A 15,261-nucleotide genomic window follows, 5' to 3' on the forward strand; every position below is an offset into this window, starting at 1 on the left:
TAGCTTTAAGGAAACCTTCCTTGATGAAAGGAATATGAGTTACAACTGAACATAATAGGCCAGGAACACTAATACCTACCTACACTCACCTACTTACTCATCATACTTACTCATCACCACCATCATAAAATACTTAACTTTTCTAGGTGTTATGAACTTTTTTGATAATATTGATAATACTAAAAATAGAGCACACTATTATCCTCAAATATGGCGCTCCCTATGTTCTCTCTGCCTTTTTTTTTGTCCTGGCTTCCTTCAAAATTCAGCTCAAATCTCATCTTGGATAGGAGACAAATCCTGTCCCAATTGCTAGTGCTTACTCCTAGTAAGATTATCTTCCATCTACTCTGTATGTAACTCCATTAGAAGTTAAGCTTCCTGGGGGCAACTAGGTGGCTCAGTAGATTGAGAGCCAGGCCCAGAGACGGGAGGTCCCAGATTCAAATCTGTCCTTAGACACTTCCTAGCTGTGTGATCCTGGGCAAGTCACTTAACCTCCATTGCCTAGCCCTTACCACTCTTCTGCCTTAGAACCAATACACGGTATTGATTCTAAGACAGAAGATAAGATTAAAAAAAAAAAAAAGAAGAAGCCAGAAGAACACTGTACACAGAGACTCATATACTGTGGTAAAATAGAATGCAATGGACTTCTGTACTAGCAGCAATGCAATGACCCAGGACTATTCTGAGGGACTTATGGTAAAGAACTCTACCCACATTCAGAGGAAGAACTGCAAGAGAGGAAACACAGAAGAAAATCAACTGCTTGAATACATGGGTTGATGAGGACATGATTGGGGATCGAAAGTACCACACCAATGCAACTATCAACAATTTGGAAATAGAGCATAACCATGTTAACTTTTCTAAAATATAAATATTAATAAATGTTTTAAAAAAGAAGAATTTAAGCTTCTTGAAGTGGGGACTTTTTTTCCCTTAATACCATGTCTGATATAGAGTAAGTACTTAATAAATGCATGGTGGCTGACTTATTAGAAACATCTTATTATTATATTAGTACAGAATAAAGATACACATTCCATTAATTTCTGACATAATTTACCAATTCTCCATATAATTTTAACATACTCCTATGACAAGTACCAGCTTAGACCAGTGACAGCAAACTTTTAGAGATGGAGTGCCCAAACTACAACCTTCATGCTGCATGTGAGCCCCACACCCTACCCTAGCCAGGGGAAGGCAGAAGCACTCTCATTGGCCTGCTGGGCAGAGGGATAGGTCATGTGAGAAATGCCCTTAGGTGTATGTGGAGAGGGGGAGGGGTGATGTCCCTTCTGGCACTAATGCCATGGGTTCTCCAACATGGGTTTAGCCAAAGATACCTAAAACATAAGCAATTGTACATCAATACTTTTCAACTTTTGAAACCTGAGGATTCTGATCAGTTTTCTATAAAATATCTGACATAAAATATATTTTATCACCATCACCACCATCATAAAATACTTAACTTTTCTAGGTATTGTGAACTTTTCTGATAATATTGATAATACTAAAAATAGAACACACTATTACCACTGATATTTGTAATATGTATGACCATAGCTTAACTTTTTGCTTCCACAAAATGTCCAACTTGATACTTGCATATTAAATTATCCATAATTAATCAATCCATTAATAATTGACTAATCAAAATTAATTTAATTAATCTATTACTCATGAAGGTATCAAAATATTTCTTAAAAACCATCAACAAGCATCATATGCAATGGGGATAAATTAGAAGCCTTCCCAATAAGATCAGGAGTGAAACAAGGATGCCCACTATCACCTCTATTATTTAACATTGTACTAGAAACACTAGCAGTAGCAATTAGAGGAAAAAAAAGAAATTGAAGGTATTAAAATGGGCAATGAAGAGACTAAGCTATCACTCTGGGCAGATGATATGATGGTCTACTTAAAAAATCCTAGAGAATCAACTAAGAAGCTTGTAGAAATAATCAACAACTTTAGCAAAGTCACAGGATACAAAATAAATGCACATAAATCATCAGCATTTCTATATATTTCCAACACATAAGAGCAGCAAGAGGTAGAAAGAGAAACACCATTTAAAATCACCGTAGACAATATAAAATACTTAGGAATCTATCTACCAAAACAAACATAGGAATTATACAAACGCAACTACAAAACACTTTCCAGACAATTAAAACTAGATCTTAACAATTGGAAAAACATTGTTGCTCTTGGGTAGGTTAACATAATAAAAATGACCATTCTACCCAAATTAATTTACCTATTTAGTGCCATACCTATCAAACTACCAAAAAACTTTTTTACTGAATTAGAAAAAACTATAACAAAGTTCATTTGGAAGAACAAAAGATCAAGAATATCAAGAGAAAAAATGAAAAAAAAAAATGTGAAGGAAGGTGGCCTAGCAGTACCAGATATTAAATTATACTATAAAGCAGCAGTCATTAAAACGATATTGTACTGGCTAAGAGACAGAAGGGAGGATCAGTGGAATAGACTTGCTGTAAGTGACTTCAGCCAGACTGTCTATGATAAACCCAAAGAGCCCAATTTTTGGGACAAAAATCCACTATTTGGCAAAAACTGTTGGGAAAATTGCAAAACAATATGGGAGAGATTATGCTTAGATCAATATCTCACACCCTATACCAAGATAAATTCAGAATGGGTGAATGACTTGAATACATTCAGAGGAAGAACTGCAGGAGTAGAAAACAGAAGAAAAACAACCGCTTGAACACATGCAACTATCAATAATATGTAAATAAGTCTTGATTGATCACACATGTTAAAACCAGTGGAAATGTGCGTTGTATGTGGGGGTGGGGGTGAAGGTGGGTGAAGGGGAAAGTAAAAACAAGAATCATGTAACCATGGAAAATTTTTCTAAAAAATAAAATAAAAAAAAATATGTCTTATATAGGACAAGTCAATGAAAAGATTAAGCTAAATTAGGTGATTTTAGTATAATGTTTCTCTTTTTTACTTTGCTGATGTTAAAAACAGAAACTATTCACATTTACATAGTGAAAGCCCTTTCTTCACAATAACTCGGTGAGGTAGGAAATGTAAGTATTATCATCATCATCATCATCGTCTCCAGTTATAGATAAGGAAATTAAAGCTCTGAAAATTTAAGTAATATTCTTAAGTTCAGTGAGTATCATCTTATAAACAGACAATATAAATAGCTTTAGATGACCAAAATACAGCTTTCTAGTATGAGGTTATAATTATTAATTTGATAACACCAAATAAATATTTTCATAATCTTTATGACAATATGGACAAATCTGTAAAGTGAGCTAGAAGGTGGTCTGAGCCATCCTACATGACATACCCAATCTTTAGCATTGCTTAGTCACTCCAACTCAGAAAGTTACTGAAGCTTTAGCTCATCTATCAATGTTGCTTCTAAATATTCTCCTAAAACTGTATCTAACTGGGTGATGAACTTGAAATAGAGCACAAAGGACTATATTAGAAGCAATAGTATTCAACATAAAAAAAGTTTCCTTTTTTTTTTAAGCACTTACCTTCTGCTATCTTAGAATCAATACTGCGTATTGGTTCCAAGGCAGAAGACTGGTAAGGGCTAGGCAATGAGACTAAATAACTTGCCCACAGTCACACAGCTAGGAACTGTCTGAGGCTAGATTTAAACCCAGCACCTCCCATCTCTAGGCCTGGTTTTCAATCCACTGAGCCACCTAGCTGTCCCCAAGAGATGTAATTCTTTTTTATTTTTTTTTTGGAATTTTTTTTTTAAACCCTTGTACTTCGGTGTATTGTCTCATAGGTGGAAGATTGGTAAGGGTGGGCAATGGGGGTCAAGTGACTTGCCCAGGGTCATACAGCTGGGAAGTGGCTGAGGCCGGGTTTGAACCTAGGACCTCCTGTCTCTAGGCCTGACTCTCACTCCACTGAGCTACCCAGCTGCCCCAAGAGATGTAATTCTTAACCAGTGTTAGAACTCTTTATGGTAAAAATATCATCATTTGGTAAAAATATCATTTGGAAGGTACTGACTTTTAAAAGGGCCAAATATGAAAGGATATAAAGTAAGAGTTCTCACAAGAAATGATGCCTCTTTTTCCCACCAAATAAGTGGAGTAGAGCTTAGTGGAATAGAAACATAATTGAAGGAGTTTTTGACTTAATCATTGGCATTATTTATCTGTACTTCTGTAGAAAAGAGATTGAGATAGAACTGCATCAGAATTAGAAGTATATTAGACAGTACTATTGAAGAGGTCTCACTGCTGACATTCAAATAAGATAAGGTAAAGACAAGAGTCCTAGAATTAGGCAGCTAGGTGGTGTACTAGGCCTGGAGTCAGGATGCTGTAAGTTCAAATCCAGCCTCAGACACTGTGTTACTCTGGGCAAGTCACTTAATCTGTATGATTCTTGTTACCTTAAATATAAATTGGGGCTAATAATAGCACCTATTTCATGGAGTTGTTGTAGTTGATAAAATGATATATTTACAGAGGGTTTTGCAAACCCTAAAGCACTACATAAATGCTATTATTACAATCTTAGAGGCATAGGAAAATTTAGAAATACAAGGCATATACCACATTTCATTTCCCCCTTGCAAAGGGAATAACCTTCAACATCAAACTGGAAATTGGATAATACATATACATGTACCAGACAAAGGTGATAAAGAAAAGTTTGACAGCTATTTAAGGCTAAATTATTCCATTCAAAAACCTTACCTAATCTATGGTGACTTTTCATTTTCCTCCCATATTAATCCACTTTCTAAGTGTAATTAAGTAATAAGAGGGACAGAGAAGTGGCACAGGTTGGTAAATAAGGACTTTAACTTCTATTAAAGGAAGCCTTGTGTTCAAGTTCCACCTCTAATACATACTAGGTGTGTAGTTCTGGGCAAGTCACTTAAAACTCTTTAAGATGTAGAATAGATGACCAGATCTACATTGGTGAAGGGAGATTCCTCATTGAGAGTTCCTTAAAACAATGAAATCATAGGTCCTCTCTCAAAACACTATGTAGTCTACTTTTATTGATCTGTCTGTCCCTGAATTGAGGAAACCCTGAAAATATTTCTTTTGACAGTCATACCTACCTACCTACCAGGGGACAATGGAAAATGTGATGGATTTAAAATAAGATCTTGGTTGAAACCCCACTATTATCTATCATATATTGTGAAAAGTTGGATGCATCATTTAACTTCTACTGATTAAATAAAAATGACAGAATTGGACTAGATAACATTATCTCTAATGACTGTTTTAGTTCTAAATCTTTGTTCCTATGATCTCACAGATTCTACATTAAAAAAAGAAATGGAAATGTTTGTTATACATCTTTGAAAATTCAAGACATATTTTTAAATATAAGTGAATAAGAAATATGGAATATTTCTGTCTTTACAGAAAAAATCCATTCAACCTTATCTAAATCCTCAAAAGCCATAACTTATTTTGAGTTCATAAAAGATGTACAAAAAACAAGGAGGAATTTTCAGATGGTCACAATTAGTTCCTAAATCAATCTTGGACATTTGAGTATTATTCATATAAGAATTTTTTTTTTACAATGTGTTAGTAACATAATTTTACAATGTATTAGTAAAAGTCGCTAGCCTGCAAAACAATAGCTTAACTCATAAATAGATTTAGAACCCCTTACCAAAAAGAGTAATGTACAGTGTTAAAATGGTAAATTCAGTGTTTTGAGTTCATAACATTTCCATGGCCCTAGTTAAAATGATTCTAAAATGATCTGAAAAATCTGAAAAAAATCTAAAAATTTCTCTAGCAAGGAATGGCTAAAGTATCACTGGAACAGAAATCAAAATTTATTTTCTGAACTTGCATAGGGATACAGGAGGGAAGAAGTACACAGCAGTGTCAGAAACTATTCTCTAGGAATTAAAAGTGAGAGTATGAAATTTAAAAGTTAGAATGGATAAAAAGGAGACTTATAGGCCTAAAAACCTTAATTATTTGAAGATAATATTATCATGTTAGTTTCTTGAAGTATCAGAATACTACACAGACCTTGAAAAGCTTTGTATAGTCATCAAGAAAAAAAGAAATAGATAATAGATTTTTTTGGATAAAGAACAAAAAATGTGATCCATAATTATTTCTTTCACAAAATATGAATTTGGGGAGCAAAATCATCAGAAAGAAAAGGACATAGCAATAGCAAGTACATAGATCAAATAACCAACAATTATCAAGTGGATAGATTTTTGAAGAAGGTAACTTTAGGGGCTCAGTGGATAGAAAGCTAGTCAGAAATGTTCAAATCATGGCCCTAGATACTTCCTAGCCTTGAGCCTAGGCAAGTAACTTAACCCCAATTGCCTACCCCTTATCACTCTTCTGCCTTGGAACTGATACCAAGTATCAATTCTAAGACAAAAGGCAAGGGTTAAAAAAGTTTTTTGTTTTTTTTTTTAATTTTAAAAAAGGTAACTTTTTAGAACTTTACTATGATAGTGTCACTACAAAGGAGAATTTTCTGTCTTAGGATCAGTAACAATTCTAAAACATATTTATTGCAAAACCAAAACAATTTTGAATTAAGGTGGTTTTGCCAATAAATCTGTGATATACTGAGATTATGGGATACTCTATTAAATAAAACTGAATTACTCTCCTATCTGCCTACAACATACATAGTTCTTTATTACTAAGAGATAAGAAGCTGCACTCTGTATAACCTTTAAAAAGATAGCATTTTTCCAGGATTGTTATATCTACCACCTTTAAGAAAAACTTTGGCAGTGTTTATGCACTAAATCGGATGTTTTCCATGGTTTCAAAAGTCAAAATGGTTTTAATTGTATAACTTAAGTAAAACTATAAAATATAAGTCTTAACATCTTCCGTGGTTATAGGTACCATGTAGCCCAGAATTACCATTACTGTTAACTACAAACAGTGAGACTAAATACCACAAACACATGAATTATGATTAATGATACATACATCTGTGAATAAATGATAATCAAGCTAAAAATAATGAATCATCCATTTTCTCAAGTGTCAACGTGAAATCTAGATGCTCAATTTTATCCCTATCCTTTGAGGAAACCCCAGTACCAGGCACAACTGTTGAACTATATAGACCTCAAACTGTTTGGGGACCCTAGTGTGGGTGGGATCTATGGAGATAGTCCCAATGTTGAATGCCTTTATTGGTTTTAGAAGCTTCTCTGATTGTATTAAAGTCCCCTCTCTGGAAGCCCAGCTCTTAGACCTTTCCTTTGTAATTGTTAGAGTTGACTGCTCCCTGATATCCCTAAGGCTGGCTGCAGACCTCTTTGCGCCCTGCTTACAGTTTGTCTATGTAGGTTTACTGTACACCAAGTTCTCCAGAGGGTATAAAAGACCCCCCCCCAAGTTCTATCATTCTTCTGAGTCGTCATCTAGCACGGTGGCACTTCCAGAAATTTAGTGACTGGAGCTGTCAGTCTGGGGACTCTACGTGGGTTAATAGCACACAGCTCTGCAAGGAGGTCTTACATTTTAGCTAAACGCCTTTCCTTAATTAAAGAGTGATTTTTCTGACTATTTTATAGTTCTGTGTTTTTTTCCCAGTTAACACAAGTAAAACTATAAGCAGAACTGAACAAGTATACCCTATACTTCTGGCCTACAGAGAAGTAGTCAAATTTATATATGACACAAATGACACCACCATAGCAAAAAAAAAAAAAAAAACAAAAAAAAAAAAAAAAACTAGCCTGTATTCTGAACCAAAAGTTAGCTACAAACCTAAAATAATAAGCATTGCCCTGAATTATTTGGTGAAGAAATTAGCTGCTTTAAAAATCATATAAAGCATAAACTGAGAAATTCCTATAGCTATTTTTTCCATAGTCCTTGATTTTCTACAGCGTGGGGGCATGCAAGTTATACATTTAATACAAAATGCTAATTATTAAAGACTCAAAACCATACAATCCAAATAATAAAGCACCATACTTAGAATACTCAGTAATTATCACTAACAAAGCCTGGGTTACTCTGTCAACAACCTAAAAACAATGGGTCACTGGGATGTTTCCAAGCCATACCTTTTAATCCACGCCATGGTACTTCAAGAACATGTTAAGGTGAGCCACGGCTCGGCACACTTCGATGCACCTCAAAACACCTCAGCCAGTGTATCATTCTCCTTTCCTTTGGAGATCATAATGGCTCCGAAGAACTACAATCCTTCCATTTCAATGTCAGTCTCATACAAAATTTCAATAACTTTAAAAAAACAAAAACAAAAAAAATAAGGACTTTTAAGTGTTAGTATGTTAAAACACTAGAGAATTGTGTTAAACAAATTGCCATGACCAAGAAAAATAAATAAGCCGCTGCTAATAAGAAACATTATTGTTTTAAACAAATACTATTATGTGTAAGGGATTAAAGTTTTGCCATAGTGATCCAAGGAATAGTAACTTAAGAAAAATTCTAATCTATGATTTACTGTGGTCTCACTTTATAGAACTCTGGCAATCTGCTTAAACCTCAATTGTTACTTTGGTTTCCCCATCAACAAAAGAAGATAGAATAGAGGATTCAGGCTAGCTAAAGCAGTCAGAATCTGAATGATTATCTGGCCCAAAAGATGTATGGCACTCTTGCAGGTAAGCAATCACTCACATTTTAAAAATATTCTTTCTGTAAAATAAAATGATACAAATATCTTCCTAAAGCAACAATCATGCTGAATCATTTAAATTTGTATATTTTCTAACAAATAAAAAAAAATTCAGTTGTTCAGTCTTCTTTACTGTATTATGCTAAATCAGAGATAGCAAAATCTATGAGTTTACTCAAATTTGCAATCCCTTGATTTTTCATGATGTGATTTAGCAGAATGATTATTTTTCTCATTAAGAACCATACTTCATTGGGGGAGGAGCAATAAAAATGTCACTTAAATTCCCATTTTTTATCTATACATCTACCTATTTTTTATGTTTTAAAAAAAAGGTAATTTGCTTCTATGAAATTTGGTCAATAGAGAGGAAGATAAATGTGCCTGGTCTAATAATTACTCAAATACATGTATGCATAAAGGAAAGTAATACTTTAGGATCAGCTCTGATCAATCAATTTAAGTTTGATGGAACTGAACCTTAAGTAAGGCTTTCAAAGACAAAAAAAAAAAAAAAAAGTTAGATGATAAAAGGTAAGAAACTAAGTTTTCTATCTATAAATAATATGGAATACTACAAAACTGCAGGATAAAAAATTTCTTTTATAGATGTGAGGTTATGTTATTCTGAGATAAACTACCAAAAGACAATCCAATATAAAATATAAATTTAAATATTATATAAAAATGCCATCATTAGGCACTTAATTTTTTAAATAACTTTTACAAAATATATTTTAGTTTTTTACAGAAAGATATTGCTTTACAAATTGTCTCTGAAATCATTCCTCACCCAAATTATAAAAAAAATTGACTTTTATTTTTAAAGTGGAGACATGTTCCCAAAGAAAACAATTCTAGCACCAAGCAAACCTTTTAGAATTATATTTAAAGGAGGTCTAAAGCATTTTATTATTCATTTAACAGTCATTTATCACATATCTATTGCAAAACACAGGCAGGATATAGGAAAAGATATAAAGATAATTAATCCTCCTCTCACTCCTTCCCATGAAGTAGTAGAAAATCACATACACTCAGAGTATGTGAGTATGTTAATATAAAATAAATATACAAAGCTGTAATGCTAAATAAAATATAACTTTAAGCATAAAGTGTTATGCAAGGTCCAAGGAAGAAAAGTTCATTTCAATTTTTGTAACAGCTGAGAGACATACTTTAAAAGACTATGTGTGAGGGGGCAGCTGGGTAGCTCAGTGAATTGAGAGCCAGGCCTAGAGACGGGAGGTCCTAGGTTCAAATCCAGCCACAGACACTTCCTAACTGTGTGACCCTGGGCAAGTCACTTGACCCCCATTGCCTACCCTTACCACTCTTCCACCTATAAGTCAATACACAGAAGTTAAGGGTTTAAAATTAAAGAACAAACAAACAAACAAAAAAACAACTTATCAAAAAAAAGACTATGTGTGTGTGTATATGTGTGTATGTATGTATGTGTGTGTGTGTGTATATATATATATATACACACACACATATATATATGTCTCCCTTATATAACTTGAATTGAATCTCGTAGGATGTGTAGGATTTCATAAATCAGTATAGTTTTTCTAAGCCTCAGTCTAGGTAATATTGTCTGTCATAAGCAGATATGGACAAATAGATGTAGAGAACATAATAGTAATACTGTATTTTTAAAAATCACATCTGAAGAAGGCAAAGAGTAAATGATTGGGAAATTCCAAATTTCCTACATACTTGCAGGGAAATTTAAGATCCTATTGACAGCTGTCTACTCATTACATTCCTAATTATAATACATGTAAACTGCAAAGTTGAGTTCCTAGGCAATAGAAGGTATGTGTATGTGTGTGTGTGTGTATATATATATATATATATATACACACACACACAAATGTATAGCTCATCAGCTAATGATTTGAATATATTTAAAATCAAGGAATTGTAACCTTTCTTTGTGTAATGGGCCTCTTTGGAAGTCTGGTGACACTATAGTCTTTTTTAAAATACTTTTTTAAAATTCATAATTTAAGGAAATGCTAAATTTCAGTTAGTGGTTGGTGAAAATAAGAATGTAATTTTATGTTAACAGTCTTCTTGAAATCTATCAGTGAATGGGGGTTTGTGGACTCCCAGATTAAAAACTCCTGGCTATATAACTCAAATCTACAGTTGGTTTAAAAAAAACAAACAAAAAACAAAACGAAACAAAAAAAACCTTTGGCTAGAAAGGGGTAGCTATAGGTGATTCAGTGGATAGCCAGGCTTGGCTATGGAAGGGCCTGGATTCAAATCTAGCCTCAGGCACTTCCTCCATGTGTGACCCTAGAGAGGTCATTTAATCCCAATTGCCTTAGCCTTACCACTATTCAGTCTTAGAACCAATACTTACTATCAGTTCTAGGACAGATGGTAAAGAAAAGGGAAGGGCAAAGGAAGGGAAGGAAGTGAAAAAATTTTTCTGCAAAATACCACATTATATTTTAATAATATAATCTTAATATAACACTCGTCTATAGAATGAGCCCCAGGATCAAAGACAAAAGATCAGTAATTGGGAAGTGTTTTTTCAAAATGTAAAAGGAATTTCAAAGTATACAAAACTATAAAATGTTATCCTTCTCTATGATGACTTAATTAAAACCTCATCTCCAAATTGTAAAAATAATAGCCATTTCATATTTCGTCTTTAAATTATTTTTAAAGTTAATGGAATTATTGTCTAAATATTGTCATTTAAATATTAGTGGCTCCCTTCAAAGCTAAGTAAAGTTACTACTTCTTATAGGAGACTTTTCCTGGTCCTCCAGGCTCCCAATTTGCTTTGTGCATATTTTACATTTATTTGGAAATGTCTTCCAATAGAAGATGAAACTTCAGGAAGGTGGGGAATGTTTTCTTCTAAGTATTTATGTAAGAAGGATAAATACCAACAACAGGAAAGGGCTAGGCAACTTTGGACTTAACCTTCTCAAGACCTAGACAATTCAGTCCTACGAGCTCTCAATCTCAAAATCCTAAAAGGAGGTAGTCAGTAGGGGTGGGGATGGGGAAGTGGTTCCTAATCTAGGGACACATAAGAGATCAGCACAGGAAACCAGGGCAAGATCTGCAACAGAGCAGGAAGTGAAGCCTTTGCACAAAGCCCCAATTCATGAACTAAAGCTACAAGGGGAGTAAATCAAAGGAAACCATGACCAATATTAAAAATTAATGCAGGGGGCAGCTGGGTAGCTCAGTGGAGTGAGAGTCAGGCCTAGAGACAGGTCGTCCTAGGTTCAAACCCAGCCTCAGCCACTTCCCAGCTGTGTGACCCTGGGCAAATCACTTGACCCCCATTGCCCACCCTTACCACTCTTCCACCTATGAGACAATACACCAAAGTACAAGGGTTTTAAAAAAAAAAATTAATGCAAAGCTAAAGAGTCCTCCAATGGAATGCAAGCAGCAGCTCAAAGGGGAATAAAAGACTTTCCACAAGAATGAGCTAATGAAGTAGGGGACTTTTTAAAAAAAAGAACTGGTAGTAGAATAGAGGCAGAATATTAGAACACAATCAAATGATTGAAAAAAATATAAGAAAACATAAGATATTTGATAGTTTAAAAAACTAACTTGGAAACAAGTCAAGGAGATTAATTTAATAATCATCACATTCCTGGAAAACCATTTTTAAAAAAAAAATTTAGACAATATGTCAAGAAACCCTAAGAAAAATGCCTAATTTATTAGAACCAGAGGGTAAAAGGGGAGTGCCAAGCATTGTGTAAGTACTTTACAATATTATCTCATTTGATCCTCACAACCATGCAGTGAACTAGGTGCTGTTATCATCTATCTCTCTTTTAGAGTTGAAGAAACTAAAGTAAGAAAAGTTCGTGAAATGACTAGTCTAAAGGTTACACAGATAGTGTCTGAAGCCAAATTTGAACTCAACCTGACTGTCAGAAAACTCATTTGACATTGGAATAGATAGGCCTACTCCCAAGGCTTGCCAGAATGAGAACAGAGAAAATACTAATAAATTTATGTTATCAGTAAGAATACAAGTTAACAAGTGTTCGAAGAACTATTAAAATTATATAGAGTGGGTTTGAAAAATATCCTTTGATAGGAGTGGTATATATGTTGGCTTCTTCAAAAAATAATATGATCTGAGCATGATTTTAAAAAGAGAATAAAATTAGTAAATGATGTTAGAATAAACAGTCCCTTCCAACTTTTTAAGAATCTGATTCTAAGAAAAGACAGGATATGGGTGACCAAGTAAGTCCTCTTATCCCTTGATAATTTAGATGTCTATCTACCCTGTGGATAGCTAACTAAGAGTATTTGTTCTCAACTCCTTGAAAAAAATTAACTATGACTGAAAATTAGCCTTCCACTATTAAAAATGAGAAACTCCATAAATTCTTAGAATGTCAATTGCTACAAACCATTTTTTAAAAACTAAGTTTAACAGGAAAAGGCATTTAAGTAGCTTCTAAAAAGTGATAGGAAACAGAAATATTGACTTTTATACATCAATACTATAATTCTCAAACCAACCAAATACTAAAAAAAATGCCAACTACTAACCATTTAAGAGATCAAGTATAGAATTAGTAGTTCTAAACTAGTAATTAAAAAAAGATGCTTTGCATGTATCACTTTTGGGAGAGGAAGCCTGTTTTCCTTTTAAAGGTGCTCCACTTGGTGGAGCTCTCTTCTTTTTAAATGTTTCCCAATTTTTTAGTTTCATTAATATGTAGTAATGACTTCAGGATTCAGAACAAGGAGCCACAAATTTCAGCCTTGCTATGGAACCTCAAAGTAGAAGTAGGCACAACTATGAAAAAGGGATTTGGTTGTTATGCCCTACAAAAGTCAGTAAGACAAACTTTAATACATCTTTAATCACTGTCTTCTTAAATGTGCTATAATGGAAAGAGTCTAGGCTCTTCTTAGCTGTGGCCTTGAGTCTTAACCCTTCTGAGCTTCAATTTCTTCATCTGTAAAATGGGTACTATTATACCTAATCACGGATTGTTGTGAAGGAAGTATTTAATAAATTTTCAAATGTTAAATATTACTCCAGTCCAATGATGGCATGTTAAAGGGGAAAAGGGTACAAGGCCAGGGAGAGATGATTCAAAATTGACAAAATGCATACCAACAAATGCCTACAATTCCAGAATCTCTGAAATGGAAAGAAGTTAGAAGTCATATCTACCAACCTGTCCCCAAGCAAAAATTTCTTCTATGATATCTCCAAAAGGTGGGAGTCCAACCTACACCTGATAGAGAAACTCATTCTACTCAGTTAAATAATTTTTCCTAATATAAATCCCAAATCTACCATGTGAAACATATGCTTAACCTACATGTATATTAATAGATTTCCATGCCACCAAGTTATATAAAAAAGCTCTTGAATAAATGTGATTACTTTTTAAAGTACCTTTCTAAAAAAATCACTATCTACAAATGCATACACATAAAGATACGATTTCTTCATGGCAATAATTGTGTTTGTGGGTAAACTAATATAGTTTTGGGGTCATCTTCCCCCAGTAACCTAATAAAGGATATTAGTAAAGTTTTCTGCATGGGAGTGGGGGGAGGGAAGGGTGGTGATCCATTACAGGAGGCTGATTTAAAAAACTAACATTTTGACAAAAAAAAAAAAATGAGCACTGGTAACATTTGCATTTTTAGGTTAGGAAAAAAAATGATTCTATATGTTCTTCTGAACACTGACCTTTAAAATATAACAAAGCTAACATTCTAAATGGAAAAAAATTTTTGGTAAATTTGAGTATTCAGGAACAGAGGATGTATAATCTGTAAATTATTCAGCCCTTTCATTTATTTCCCTTTCTACCTCTGGTTAATTCCATATTTTATTAGCTCCAAAGAGAAGCAAAAATGAAACTAAAATCAGCTCAGCTTCTTACACTTTGGACAAGGAAAAGGATGAAATTATTAGTAAAAATCAAGTATTTTAGTGATCAGATTTCAGCTATCATTACTATACTACTGATCATGTGCTGGCAAAACATTTTAAATGATAGGTAATTTAGCAGAACATTTATAAAATACACACTAGGAGATTAATTCAAGAGAAATGTTTTATATTATTTAGTCCTTCCCATATGGTGCAATAATTAATGAAGGTGATGCTATCTGGAAAATGTTAAAGGAAAAGGGCTAAAAGGCTAATGAACAAGGATGGCCTGTAACCTTACCTTCCCTCCACAAATAAAACCAATATCACTTGTAAGTACACAGATGAAGCTGAAAAGCACAGCTATATAACTTGAAAAATCTCTTTCAACTCCTAGAGAGTATTCATGTGAATCTGATTAAAATTCACTTTTACTTTTTTTCATATACCTTCCCTTCATTTTTCCTACTTTTGAATACTGACCGGTTTAGAATTAAAGTTCAAGGTACCTTAAAAAGGCCCTTCTAGTAAAACCACATTATAGTGAGATAAAACCCACAGAATAATTTATGGAAATGAAATTTTGTTAAAATGAGGGCAAAATTAGAAACCAGACTACCAGTCTTCAGGTCCAGAGATGAGAATTAAAAGTGTTGCCTGAGCTATACACAAAGAAGCACTCA

The 15,261-nt window shown here is 33.7% G+C and overlaps 1 protein-coding gene across 2 annotated transcripts in view; it reads right to left on the reverse strand.

Moving 5' to 3' along the window:
- RBPJ (recombination signal binding protein for immunoglobulin kappa J region) overlaps window positions 1-15,261 on the reverse strand; it is a 130,921-nt gene that overhangs the window by 78,866 nt on the left and 36,794 nt on the right. The window contains exon 1 of one of the 2 annotated variants that reach the window (XM_044681297.1): window positions 8,087-8,250. The exons of the other annotated variant lie outside the window; for it this stretch is intronic. Within the exon in view, the coding sequence (XP_044537232.1) occupies window positions 8,087-8,103 (17 nt within the window). The 5' untranslated portion in view covers window positions 8,104-8,250. Of the gene's footprint in view, window positions 1-8,086; window positions 8,251-15,261 lie in introns of those variants that run through there. 2 annotated transcript variants of the gene reach the window in all.

Source organism: Gracilinanus agilis, chromosome 6 (assembly GCF_016433145.1).
Source record: "Gracilinanus agilis isolate LMUSP501 chromosome 6, AgileGrace, whole genome shotgun sequence".
NCBI lineage: Eukaryota > Metazoa > Chordata > Mammalia > Didelphimorphia > Didelphidae > Gracilinanus > Gracilinanus agilis.